Source organism: Phodopus roborovskii, unplaced genomic scaffold, assembly GCF_943737965.1.
Source record: "Phodopus roborovskii unplaced genomic scaffold, PHOROB, whole genome shotgun sequence".
In the NCBI taxonomy this organism is placed as follows: Eukaryota; Metazoa; Chordata; class Mammalia; order Rodentia; family Cricetidae; genus Phodopus; species Phodopus roborovskii.
This window is the reverse complement of record NW_026126567.1, coordinates 23130074-23144207: the sequence shown is the minus strand read 5'-3', so window position 1 is coordinate 23144207 and position 14134 is coordinate 23130074. Positions and strand designations below refer to the sequence as shown.

General features: G+C 36.5%; 1 protein-coding gene across 1 annotated transcript in view; it reads left to right on the top strand.

The window, feature by feature from the left end:
- Rspo2 (R-spondin 2) overlaps positions 1 to 9721 on the top strand; it is a 139516-nt gene extending 129795 nt beyond the window's left edge. The window contains exon 5 of the mRNA XM_051202607.1: positions 8633 to 9721. Within this exon, the coding sequence (XP_051058564.1) occupies positions 8633 to 8748 (116 nt within the window). The 3' untranslated portion in view covers positions 8749 to 9721. The remainder of the gene's footprint in view (positions 1 to 8632) is intronic.
- The last annotated feature ends 4413 nt before the right edge of the window (positions 9722 to 14134 follow it).

Sequence of the window (14134 nt, the reverse complement as noted above, 5' to 3'; positions counted from 1 at the left end):
GCTATCACGAAGGAGCAGCAGTGAGCATAGTTGGACAAGTATCTGTGGAGTAGGATGTCGGGTCCTTTGGGTATATTCCAAGGAGGGATCTAGCTGGATCATGTGGTAGATTTAATTTTAGCATTTTGAAAATTCTTCACACCATTTCCAGAGTGGGTAGACCAGTCTGCAGCCTGGCCGACTGAATGAGGGATTTCCTTCCCTCTTTCACCCTGTCCAAGTGTTTGTTGTTGGCTATTTTGTTGATTTTTTTTTTGCCATTATGACTGGGGTAAGATGGAATCTCAAAGTAATTTTAGATATGTATTTTCCTAATTGTTGAAGACTAGGAACATTTTTGAGCTATTTCTTAGCCACCAATATTTTTTTATTGTTCTAGCATTTCAGGGCTCACATTTAAGTCTTTGATCCATGTGAAGTCAGTTTTTGTGGAAGTTGAGAGATAATCACCTGCATGTGGATATCCAGTTTTCCCAGCACCACGTGGTGAAGATGTTTTCCTTTCTTCTGGATGTGTTTTTTTTTACACCTTTGTCAAATACTAAATGGCTAGAGTTATGTATACTCCTATCTAGGTCTTGATTTTATTCCATCAGTCTATACCTCTACATATCTGTTTTTTGTGCCTGTACCATATGGTTTTTATTGTTATGGCTCTGTAATGTAGTTTAAACTCAGGAATGGTTATCCTGCTAGCATTATTATTTTTATACTAGGGATTATTTTTTTCTTCCAAGAGTGATATGCTTCCATATGAATTTGTTGATAGTTATTTCTGTTTCAGTGAAGAATAACAAGGGGCTTCTTTAAAAATCGGGGATTGCATTGAATCTGTAGAAAGCTTTTGATAAAATGGTCGATTTCACAATACTAATTTGACCAATCCATGATCATGGGATATATTTCCATCTTTTAGTCACTAGATTCTAGTCTCTCTCTATTTCTTTCTTCAGATGTTCAAAGTTTTCATTGTAATGTCCCTTCACTTTTTGATTATATTTATTCCCAGATATTTTCTTTGAGGCTGTTCCTCTGTATTTTTGTTATTGTTGTTTCTATTTCATTGTTTTTCCTGCTCTGATTTTTATTATTTCTTGCTGTCAGCTGGGTTTGGATTTGGTTTGTTCTAGTTTTTTCAAATTTTTAAGTTGTTTCATTAAGTCACTTATTGTTGCTCTTTCAGACTTTTAATGTAGACACTTGGAACTATACATTTCTCTTGTTGGACCGTTTTCAAAATGACCCAGCTGCTTCATTGCATTTCATTTAGTTACAGGATTTCTTTCCATAGTTCTTCTTTAACCCACTCACCACTTAGCACTGCATTGTTTAAATCTACACGAGCGAGTATTTACTAGTGATTTGTTTGATGTCTTCTTTAAGCTTTATTTAATTATGGTCAGGTAGTACACATTGAGTTATTTCCATCCTTCTGAATTTGTAGTATATTTTAGAAAAGCCTCCAGGTGCTATGAGTAGAGTGTAGTTTCTTTGTTGTTTAAGCTGACGTTTCTGGAGATATCTGTTAAGTCTATATGATCTTTGATGTTATTTATTATTATGTTTCTTTATTTTAGTCCAACTTTCCTGTGTATTGGAGATAGTAGAGTACTGGAAATGCCTATTATTAATGGGTCTGAATTAACCCTGTATTTAATACCAGAAGAATATTTTATGAATTGGGTGTTCCAGAATTTGGTGAATATATATTTAGAATAGCAATACTATATTAGTTAATTGTTCCCTTGACTAGAATGGCATGTCCTTCTTAACTCTTTCTATTTAGTCTTACTTTGAAATTTATTTTGTCTGCTTTTAGGATGGTGAAACCAGCTTGCTTCCTTGTCGCATTAGATTGGTGTACTATTATCCACTCTTGTACTTTAAGGTGGTGCCCAATTCTTGTAGACAACAGATATATGGATTTTTATTTCTTGATCCTTTCAACCAGTCTATGACTTTTGATTGGAGAATCTAGGCCATTAATATTTAAAGTTATTACTGAAATGTGTGTGGTGATTATAGTCATTTTGTTGTTTATATTTGATGTTGTTTGTGTTACTCTGTGGTTCAGTAATTACAACTTTTTTCCCCATGGTGTATTAGCTATGCTAATTCCCCTCTTCAGTCTTCCTGTATTTTCTTGTGTTTGATTTATTGGATTCATTTTTTAGCTGTTATTTTTTAATGGAAAGTTTTTCTTTCTCCTTCAATTATGGCAGATAGTTTTGCTGGGTATTAGTTTAGGACTTGGAATGCATTGTGTGGGTCTTCTGGCTCTAAATTTTCCACTGAGAAATCAGCTGTTATTCTGAAAGGTTGCCCTTTATATGTGAGTTGTGTGTGTGTGTGTGTGTGCATGCATGTTTCTTTCAGCCATCTGTACTCATCTTGTTTTGTATATTTAGTGAGTTTAATGTGATATGCCCTGGGCATTTTCTTTTCTAATCTTGTCTATGTGTTGCTTTGCTATTAAGATACAATTGTATCACTTTCCCCTTCTCTTTTGTCCACACAATCTCCCTTATGTTCCATCCTGTGATATCTTTCACTTCAAGTTGATGGATGCTTTTTCTTTGTTATTGTTACATGTGCAGATTTTGTGTATGTGTGTGTGTGGTTTTTCAAGACAGGGTTTCTCTGTGTGACAGCCCAAGCTGTCCTGGAACTAGCTGTGTAGACCAGGATGGCCTTGGACTCACAGAGATCCGCCTGCCTCTGCCTCCTGAGTGCTGAAATTAAAGGTGTGAACCACCACCACCTGGCCACATGTGTACAGATTTTTAAAGCATTGATTCTTTTGTAGAAGTGAAGTGACTAAGTGATTACCAGGAAGTTTTTCAGTCTACCCTTTGACATTAAAGATGTCCAATAAGCTACCTACTCTCAATAAGTAGCTTATTAATTTTTCACACTATAATAATCTTTCAACAAACCAATAAAATGTAACCATTCACATTACCCTTTTCCTTACCTCTACTTCTGTCTTCCAAGCTCACATAAATAACAGTATGTATGCAGGAAAATTTCAAAGAGAGAGTCATTGTTTTCATTAGGGATTAAGTAGGTGAGGAAATAATAGGTATATTAACTCAATGTAGTCATTTTACAAGGTGAAAACATGTTAGAACATCACAGGCATGCAATAAAGACAATCCTAATTTCCCATTTAAGATAGTTACTATGAACTCTTAAGACAGACGGTGGTAGGTACAAACTCAGTATATTTGCCTACTTACATATCTTTCTAGACAAACAATGAAAAGGCTGCCTCCTTATTTTTTAATAGCTATCTATTAATATCTAAAGGGTTTAGGTCATATATTTATTCTTAAGCATTTATTATATCTTCTGTCAATTTATGTGCAATCACTCTATGAATGAATTTCTTATGTTCATAATAAGAGCATTTTTATGTTAAGCGATTTTTCTTAGACCATTTAATGATTAATTTTGGGGCCATGCCACAGTAATTCTCTTAGAAGTGGATTTAATTGCAGCAGCCTTCAAATATAAAATGCATGAGTTTTGTTGCTTCAATAGTAATAAAAGACAGGTCATAAAAACTTATACTAGGTCATTGAGGTAGTTTACTGTTTTGTCACTTTGATAGAAAATGTCTCTATGTATAAAGCTTTGCCCAAGTTTAGATTATTTTCTTAAAATAGACTCCTAGTTCAGAGTCAAAAGTTATGAATACTGCCAGATGGCTTTGTAGAGAGGATGTACTTGAATTATAGTTCTATGATGCGTCCTATGCCTACTTCTCCTTATTCTTAACAGACTTAGGGAGTTTTGCTTCTAAGGATGCTGCATCAGCATCCCTTTTTATTTGGCAGTTTTAATTGTTAAGTATTATTGGCTAGTCATTTGAATTTTCTTTACAAATTATATTTAGATCTTTTGTGTATTTTTATATGGACCCTTAAATATTTTAAGAGCCAACTGGCATCTTTCCACAGAATCATTCATCAGTCTTAAAAAAATAAATTTCTTTTACTAATCATTATTCTATAAACTCAAAGCTTGCCCATATGAGAAAGGGAAATAACCAATTCACCCTTTATTGTCGGCAGTGTAGACCTCTCAGAGTTTGTCTGGGGAACCAGTGGTTCTTGTCCTGCCTCCAGAGTACCTTCTGAGGCATGGCAGCATTCAACAGGACTCTATCCTTCAATGTTAGTTGCTTGAGAGATTTCATGAATTCACGAAATCCTGCAATAGCACAAACCTCAAAATTTGCATCTTGGTCTTCGGTGATTGCTTTTGTTATAGTAGTAACTACAACGGTAGTTACACTTAATTGTACAGTTAGTTACATTTGGCATAATGTGGCCTTTCCCTATTTTCATGTATATGTGTGGACAAATATGTTTTATACACACACATATAATTGTAACACATATGTAACATGCTACATAAATATGAAAATACCAAGAGAGAAGCTTTTCTATTTTATAATCATGGCTACTGTTTTTTCCCTTAAGTTTACCTCTATTATATTTACTCTTAGTTTTCTTTGAAGAAACAGTCATCATTTTGGAGGCCCTAGACAGCCTCTCTGCCTTACTAACAGAAGTACAATGGCCATTGCTATAATGATGCAGAGATTCTGTAGGAAGGCTAATGAAAAGAAACTGTTGGATCTGAGCATCTATTAAAATGAAATATCAAAATAAGTAGATTCATTGCTTTCAGATTTTCTTGTAATTTGTGAGTCTTCCTGCTGTTTTGCTTCAAAACAACATACCCTGCCATGAATACTGTAGAGAAATCCACAGTTTCTAGTTAGTTAGGAATATTTCCACAAGTGTTTTCTCACCTCTCATGATAGAATAATGGATAGGGTGTCTTGTTGGACCATTTCCCTATGTGTGCAAAGATTATGTTGCTTAGCATGTGGCTTTGATAATACCTACCTAGTTTTTTTTTCATTTTGATAATTTCACCTTCCTTTCATCTTAGTAGCATGATTTTCTCATGTAATAGCTCATAACTCTCTGTTGAATGATGACCATAGCTATAGAAATGAAGACCCACAATGTAATGTCATGTCATACACATTGATTACAATGTCCAGATTCATTCTTCCTCGATGTAGCTTTTCTCCATACATTGCATCAATTTCCTTAAAGACAGTAACATGTTGACAAGTCATCATTGCACATCCATAGATTGGTCCTCAGCAGATCTATTCTGCACAGTGCTCTGTCCTAATCTGAACAGAGTAGTCATGCTGTAGCAAAGGGTCAAGGCCACAGTGTTCTCAGAGCAGTCAGGGTAATTATGTGCAGAATTTGTCAGTAGAGTTGCATAAGTTGGTGACTGCCAAATGCATAAACCCAAACCTTCTTTTCTGATCTGGTGTAGTAAAGATTCAGAGTCTTCCATTATTTAACACAGAGGCAAAAAAGTTAAATCTGTTGGATTTCTCTTAGGATAACAGGGTATTTTATTTATGCCCTTTATATGTGTATAAATACATTGAGAATTTACAGATATACAATGTACAGAAGTCATTATTGAACTTTAATATCAAACTATATAGATACATGAATGTATCTAGATAGATATAAAGAAATTAAATGGGAACAAAATTAGCACATTTATGGTCCAATAAAAATTATTAAACAAGAACAGGGCTAGATGGTTCTCGGTTTGAACTTAATTTCTTAATGTCTGAAAAATCTGAATTTGGAAGAAAGTGTATGTGGAATCCTTTCTATAATTTCTCTTTTAATATATTTCTGTTATTTCAAGTTGAGCATAAAGTCAGAACAATCTACTGTGAACCACAAAATATTTTCTGTTAGTTTAGTGCTGTTTGTGGTCAGATTTTGGCTTACTATCTTAATTCTTTGGTATTTGCAATATATTTAATATTAGAAATGGTACTGGCCCAAAACAGAATCAACCAACCAATCAACCAAACAATGGCAAAGAAGTTTACATCCAATAGTCTTTATATGAAAATAATTAGGGTTATCATTGGGTCCCCAAATCATCGTCAGTTGGAACTGGTCACCAAAGAAATAACCATACAGTTAGAAAGAATATTTCATAGTTTTCAGGAATATCGCCAAATAAGCCTGCGATACCAAGTGTTCCATGCAAATGCCAGTAACTGTCCCATTACAAAGCCAAGGACACTTAGTACTGATGGCTTTTATTGGAAGAGTTATTAGATAACTGATAAAAAAATATTAGCCATCTTAAAAGTATAACTAAGTGTAGATTAGGTTTAGTGAAAGTAATGTACATTTCCCATGATGGCTCACAACCATACATAATTCAAGCTCAGATTCCTTGGAACTTGGGTTGTGTGGCATCATAAGGAACCTAGGTCCTTTGCAAGATCAGCAAGTTCTCTTAACCACTGAGCCATCTCTCCAGCTCTATCTAGTTTATTTTATATTACCTTCTCTACATGAAGATTTTAAAATTGTGAATGCCAGAAGTTTTATCTAACATTTTCGGTCTAGCAGAATAATTTTAAGCAAGAAATGTAAGCTTTGCTCTCCATTTACTTAATTCCAATTCCAATTTACTTTTAAGAGAAATGTCAAAAATTAGATAAAGGAATGGTAAACTAAATGGACTTTAAAAATATAGTCAGCAGTGATTGTTTTGAGCTTCAGATATTTATTTACGGAACACGGAGAACTGAAAATTCTTTGCAAACCTCTGTAATCGACACTTCTCTTTAGACATGCTGTTTTCTGTTAAATACTTTTTTGTACTCCTCAGGCGTGTCATCATTAGAGATAATGGACCTACGAAGTTATAACTTCACAGCTGCTTGGATTAATGATGACTTGGACTAGGGTTTCATTGGGTAGGATTAACCATGTTTAAAGATGGCAAAATGCCATTGTAACATTAATGCCAAAATTTAATGAGAACCAGAAGTTAACTTCAAGGACCTTTATAATTTAATATGGGAGCATGATCATGTTCTCATTATTTTAATGTTGTGTCTATTAAAATAAGTTTATCTTCTTCCTTGAGACATTTTTTACCCAGGCACCATTTGTTGGATGTTGACTGTATTTCTATCAATTTTCTGGAGTATTGAGGAGTTAGACCATTTCCCTTCTTCTACTCAAACAATTTGAAAGAATGGGAAATATGTCCTTTAATTTAGGAAAGCATTTTTTTTCTTGGTTTCCTAAGATATGTATCTCCTTCACCTCTTGTTTATTTTGTTTTAAGATTTATTTAATGGGTATGAGTGTTTTTTCTACATGAATGTATGGGTACTATGTGTTTTTGTGGTATCTGTGGAGGTCATCGTGGGGCATTGTGGGAACTGAACCCAGGATCTCTGCAACATCATCTCTCCAGCCCCATCTAGTTTATTTTATATTAGCTACCTTTTTCTTTTTTGGGTTTTAATGACAAGGGTTAGGACACTGAATTTCATATGTATAGGAAGACAGAAGAGTGTTAGTTGGATACTCAGCTAAATTGTCCCACCAATGCTGATTACTTTGTTATCTGATAGCTGAACCCTACAGAAGTGGGACATAGATTTTTATATAAAATTGGAAGTATAGCAGGGAGCAGATATTTGATAATTGGATTTTTTTCTAGAGTAGTCTTTATGTAATGACGGTATATAGTGATGACTTCTAGTAAAATATGACATTTATGAAGTCCCCCCTTTTTTTCTGAACATGTCATGTTTCTATATGTTCATAGTATAAAATAATGAATGAAACCCAAGTGCTTCTTTTTTCTTTTTTCATCATCTTGTGTATACATGTATGCAAAGCAATGTTAAGGCCTTCTAAAGCATACAATATAAATCATCACCAGAAGATAGAAGAAATAAAAGGGGGCAGAGGCAGAGGAGAAATTGTATCCAATAATCCCTGATGGGGTAAAACCTCAAACATTCAGTTTGTGGTTCAGGCATCCTAGTGGCTAAGGCGAGAAATCGAACTTGGTGTGTTTTCTGATAGTAAGACACATTATCATCTATTTGTTGGAACAAGCAAGCCTTCTCAGTGTTAATAAGAATGACTTGTCCAGGAAGTTTGGATAAGAACTGATGAAACATGAAATGAATGATGCCTTGTGAGTTTTGTTTTTTAAATAAAAAATGAAAAAGAAATCAGTGCACATAGTCAATTGTTTCACTCATTGGTCTGTAGAGGACCAGGTGGAGATGGTGTTAAAATCAAGACCTATGTTCCCTAAGAATGGGGTTTGAAACTTCTGGTATATTTACTATGGAGAGAAGCTTATTTTCTTCTGACAGACATGGGGTGCAGAAGAAGGGCGCAAAGGTGGCTCCTACAGGTAGCATTGTTCAAAGTGGGAGAGTATAAATAGAATTTTTGTGGCATGATGATATTTGAAAGACTGATCCGGCCTCTGGGAAGTTTTTAAATAGGCCAGTTCCCTGTAACAGGAAGCTCGGTCTCTGTTCTGGACAGCATATCCAATTTAGGAAATTATTATTATTTCATCAAAATTAATGTGAACAATTTTCCCTTTGAGGCTGCCTTTTCCGTAGGTGATGTTTTCCAGATGGGCTTTGGACAAAATTGTTAATGCTTTGTGTTCTCTTTCCTTGGGAAAGGCACTTCTCTGACACCCTCTATTTTCCCTCTTTGTGCTATCCTAGGAAAGAGAACGCCAAAGGCCAAGGAGAAGAGAAACAAGAAGAAGAGGAGGAAGTTGACTGAAAGAGCTCAAGAGCAGCACAGCGTCTTCCTATCTACAGACAGAGCTAACCAATAAAATATAGGCAATATCTGGGGGATGTTGAGAGGGGATTTTGTTGTTGCTGTTGTTTATATTGCAAACGTGCACAAAGCTACTCTCGAATCCACACTGGTGGACAGCGTTCCTGCCGCTCCGACCAGTCTCCTTTTCCGGTAACACTGCAAAGGGAAGTGCCCAAGCATGAACTCTGAGTTATTTATGATTTGATTTGAATCTGGAACCTTGTGATAGTGGGAGCGTGTTGACCTCATCTGTGGGAGCTGATGCATGTACACTCCTGTGATGAACACCCTGTGTCCTCAGAATCTTCCCCTGGCACGGTGAGCCTACAGGAGGCATGTGGCTGTAGATCACCACCAAAGAACATACCTGCGCCTACTTTCCTGCAAGAACATGCAGAAGTGGGCAAGCGCTGTTCACTTGTGACCTTTGTTTCTCACACTGTGCATTGTCAAAGACAAGTGTGAGTGGAAATAATGCTTAGTGTCACCCACCGCACCCATGTTCTCATCATGGGTGACCTTCCAGTGATCTTGTGATGAGACTGCTTTTTAGCTAGGGGTGTTCTGTGGAAATTCCTACTCTACTTCAGCCTAGTGCTAACATGTCCAGGTTCTGCTAAGCTCCATACAAAGCTCCATACTGTATATTTATGCTTTCTGTGTGTAACAAGTCATACCTGATGGACAAGATGCCACTTTGTTTCAAGTGGTTCTCAACCATGGTTTGGTACATGGTTGTTCCAGTTTTGAGAATTGACAAATGTTTTGTTGCCGTTTGGTTTCTTCTGTTTGTATTATTTTTGGTGGGGGTGGGGTGGGCTTGTTTCTAATTGTAAGTTTAGGATAAGCTAGTTTGTACATAGAGTCAAATGACTGATGTCAGTTTCCATGCAGATAGAATTTCCCAAGTTCATCACACACACACACACACACACACACACACACAGGGTAAGCAGCATGCAGCATCTTGCCATCAGAAACCAAACTCCTTTCTTTTGAATCTCCGAGAGTTATGACTTATGAAACACAGCCAAAAGCAAGAGGACTTGTGTTCAGTTACTTGTATTTATTACAAAATTCCAAGCTTTATTTTCTTTCAAACTTAAAGAAACTCATGATATTCAATGATAGGTTACCTGGAAAAATTATTGAGTCACTGGGGAAGCTGCTAGCACGAAGCCATTCAGTAAATGAACCAGAAAATGGCAGGGTTTCACCCAACTGAGAGTCCCATCATGCATTTCTCTCTTGACCCAGGATGTCTTACACTAGAACAAAGAACTTGATGGAGGTTGCCAGCAGACACACACAGCCATGATTTCCATAACATCTTTGCCCCCTTGGATCAATCAGTCCTTTGATTTATGAATTGGCAGGCTCCAAATGCATTATCTTCCTGGCTGATCCAGGAGCAACTTAGAAAAAACTTTGTTGTTGTAGAGTTTTGAGGAAACCGCCAAAGCAAGGTAAAGCCTTTTCCCTACCTTGCGTTGGTAAAACTACCTCTTCAGTATTTTTGTTGAGTCAAAAACATCTTGCTGATATGTATAGATGTCATAAGCTTCATTATGAAAATATTGATGCAAGATAAGCCATATATGAATGTTGTATTCAACTTTAGGGCTTGCACTTAATCCTAAAGTGTCTCCTTCCCTTCATGTCTACTCACACTATATTCCTGAGTGGGGATGGGTCCCCTTAATATCATACTTCGTTGTTTATAAGTCAACACTTGTTATGTTTCTGGGCTGTTGTTTTTGTGCATTAAAAACTCAGAAATCGCTTTTGGACTTTTTCTTTTTTGAGTGCACTTGAGGAAAGCACAGTGCTTTACCAACATAACTGCCTACTTATAATCCATAAAGACATGAGAGAATATATTGATATCAGTGTCTAAGATACTCATTTCAGTAAACATTATTCCACAGTAGTTGAAAGTTGGATTTTCAAAACTAGACTGCCCAAGTTCCAATCTAGCCTAAGAAGCCTGAGACAAGTTGTTAATGTTCCCTGGGTTCTTGTCTAACTGTAGGGCTATGTTTAAAGGACTCCATTTAGAGAGGAACTACAGCCCTCTATATGTGCAGGATAATCTATGATATATATTCAAACTATGTCTCTCAAATATTTGAAAAGCATTACATTACATCCATAGTGAACATGTTATGCTTGCTTTTTTTTTTATCAGTCTTTAATGTATTTAGCAACACATAATAACACAATACATATTAGGTACTTTTTGTTAATTTTTAGTGTATGTGAAATTTGTTGATATTAAATTATGTGTAAGCATAGCACAATTTGCTATGAGAGCATCTTTGGGTTTAAGTGTCTGAAAGAACCTCTTGGAACCAATGTCATGAGGAAACCAACACATCCTTGAACAGACTGAGTTGAGAATTTGGTGATATATATAAAATGTGACCACTATAGCAAACTATTAGGTAATACACAAATGGTTGCCTGTTATTTCTTCTGTTAGCTATTTAGATATTTTTTCTCTGCAAACATTCTATCAACAAAATAGAACCTAATTTGTTCAGTGGTAGAGAATTTTGCTAGCATCCATATCATTCTAGGTCCCATCTCCCATACTGAAAATAAGTAATAGAATGAACATTTATGAAAGTATCTGGCAGCTTCAATCTATTGATTCACTCTTAGACATTGCTTAACTTTTATTCTAATGGGCATTTATTTACAACCACTTATTTATGAGTTTCTTTGTTAAAAATAATATATATGAGCACATGTGTGCATGCGCGCGCACACACACACACACACACACACACACACACACACACACACACACACATAAATCTAAAACTGAATTCATTGTTGTACTTCACAGATGGGGAGCAGTCAAGTAAATAAACCAAACTAGGTATTTCAAATGGACTCTAATATCAAGAAAATATTAATTACACAGACAATCAATCAGTTATAAAGTCAAATGAGTTACCAAGACAAGACAGATTGGAGCAATAGCAGCAAGCCACTATTGTGCTTACGGTGAGGAGGATTTGAGGAAAAGGTGGAATTTCCAAAATCTAGATATCAAGCTTAAAGCTATAGATAAGAATATAGCCAAGGACAGAGGACAGAGGACAAGGACAGAGGAGGATGTAACACCTCAAACACAACCTGGCAACTTACAGAAATGTTGCAATCTCAGAAAAGAATTGCCCAGACTTCTTCTTAATAGCTTCTAAGAGGGCTTGCCATCATCCTGACCTGTCCCCATTCCATGAACAAGGGATCCTGGGTGATGCTGTGATCCATGGAAGAGAAGAAAGATCCAAGCATGAACTGGTCAGCATACTCACCAAGGCCTGCACAAAGAACTGCATTGCATCTTGCTTTCCTCATTTAAGAGTTAGCACTTATGCTCCTGGTTAAGCAAGAGCCATTGTACTTCCCATTTACTCCTGTTCGCCACATCTTTACTGTAGCTAAATTCCAGGAAGCCTATCTTGACAGTGAGAGTTTAAATTTCTCTTTTTTTCTGGCTCCATTCTGGACTATGCTATTATGCCTAAATGTTTCTGTTCACTCACTACAAATATCCTTTATGTTCTCACTACTTCTTTTCCTATTAGCTTACATATCCTGCTACTCTATTGTTGAATACTCTCCTGTCCCTTACAGACTCTAATTTATTTCCTATTGAATACTATGTCCTGTTAGTATAGCATCCTCTTTTTTTTTTTTTTTTTTTTTTTTTTTTTTGGATTTATTTGATCTTCACATCCTCTTAATCCAAGGTTCTTACAGGGATTTAGAAAAGCCTGAATGAGCTGAGGTTAGAGTTAATGGCAGGTCTTTAGAGACTGTGTTTAACTTGCACTTGCTTAGTGTCATAGTTGATACTCTTTGGAATATAAGGACAAACATGGATTCAAACTCTGTATATGGGAGACAATTGTGTAACTGGATCTATCTGAGGGGACCCTGACAGTAGGACTAGTATCTATCCCTGGTGTGTAAGCAAGATTGTTGGAGCTAATTCCCTATGGTGGGATGCCATGCTCACCCTCAAAGCAGGGGTGAGGGACTTGGTCCTAGCTCAACTTAATGAGCAGGTTTTGTCCCCCCCCCATGGTAGCCCTTAACCTGTGGGAAGATTGAATGGGGGGGCAATCTGAGGGGAGAGGTGAGGGCGGAGTAGCAGAAGGGATGGGAGGAGGGAGAACTGTGGTTGGAATGCAAAATGAAATTTTAAAAGATAAACTTAAAAATACAAAAGTAGATGGTTCTTAAAGAGGAATGGGGGGTTGAGTAGTCTGGCAGTATGTACTGAATAAATATTTAAGCAGATTGCCAGATAAATATGAGGAATCATATTAGCAAACTGCCACATATCACCTCCTCAAGCTTAAGCAGATGTTCACATTTTTGACTCCTGAGCAAGATGCCTAGATCCCTCTCCCAAAGCAGAGTTCCAGGGTGGTACTTCTAGCATTCTGAAGTTGACAGAGGGCTACTAACTTCTAACTTTCCGGTTATATGTTAATGCCCTGAAGAACTTTTGTCTCCTCCAAGAAAATGCTTCTTATAAATGACTGTCTGACTGCCCTAATACCTCTCCTGTGCTTCTGGGGTACAGAACTTCATAAGCCTGCCTCCTGTTATGGTAGTATCTCTCTTAAAAAATGTGAGTATGGAGTGTGTATCTTTTTTTGGTAATTTTTTAGTTTAAATTTGAAACAAGTTTGTTTAATATGTCAATTCCCAGTTCCCTCTCCCTCCTGTCCTCCCCTGTCACACTTCACCAACCAGCAGGAGAGAAGTATGCTCTGATTTCTGTTTGTTGTTCTCTATGTCTTCTGTGTGAAAGGTAGATCATTTATAGGGAGAGCATGGAGAAAAATTAGTAGGCTATTGCATTAATGTGATGAGAATCCATACAGCATTGGTTACTGGGTGGTATTAAAGAAAAAGAGGAGGGGCAGGTCCTTGGGGGTCACAGGAGCTGGATATGAGAAAAGGGAGGAAATGGAGCCAAGTTGTTGTCTAGGTCTCTTGTTCTGAGTAACAATACTTATGGGACAGAATTGGCAATAACTGCTTCTACATTTCATTTGCTAAACTTGAAACAGTGTTAGGTAACTAAGGTGACACAAGAAGGTTGTTTACAAATATGGACTTTAGGGGAAAGGTCAAGGCCAGAATGTAATTTTGGAATATATTGGGGTGTAGCATTTTCTTCGTGTCTATGAAAGAATACAGATGGGAGAAGAGCAGCTTTGGGGCACTTAAGTCTTCAATCTCAACCAGATGATGGGATGAAAATAGACATGAAAAGGTATCCTAAGAGGAATACCAGGAGCAGTGGCCAAGAAGAGTTGCTCTGGACATTGTTTTTATTTCTTTATTTATTTTTATTTACATTTGAAACA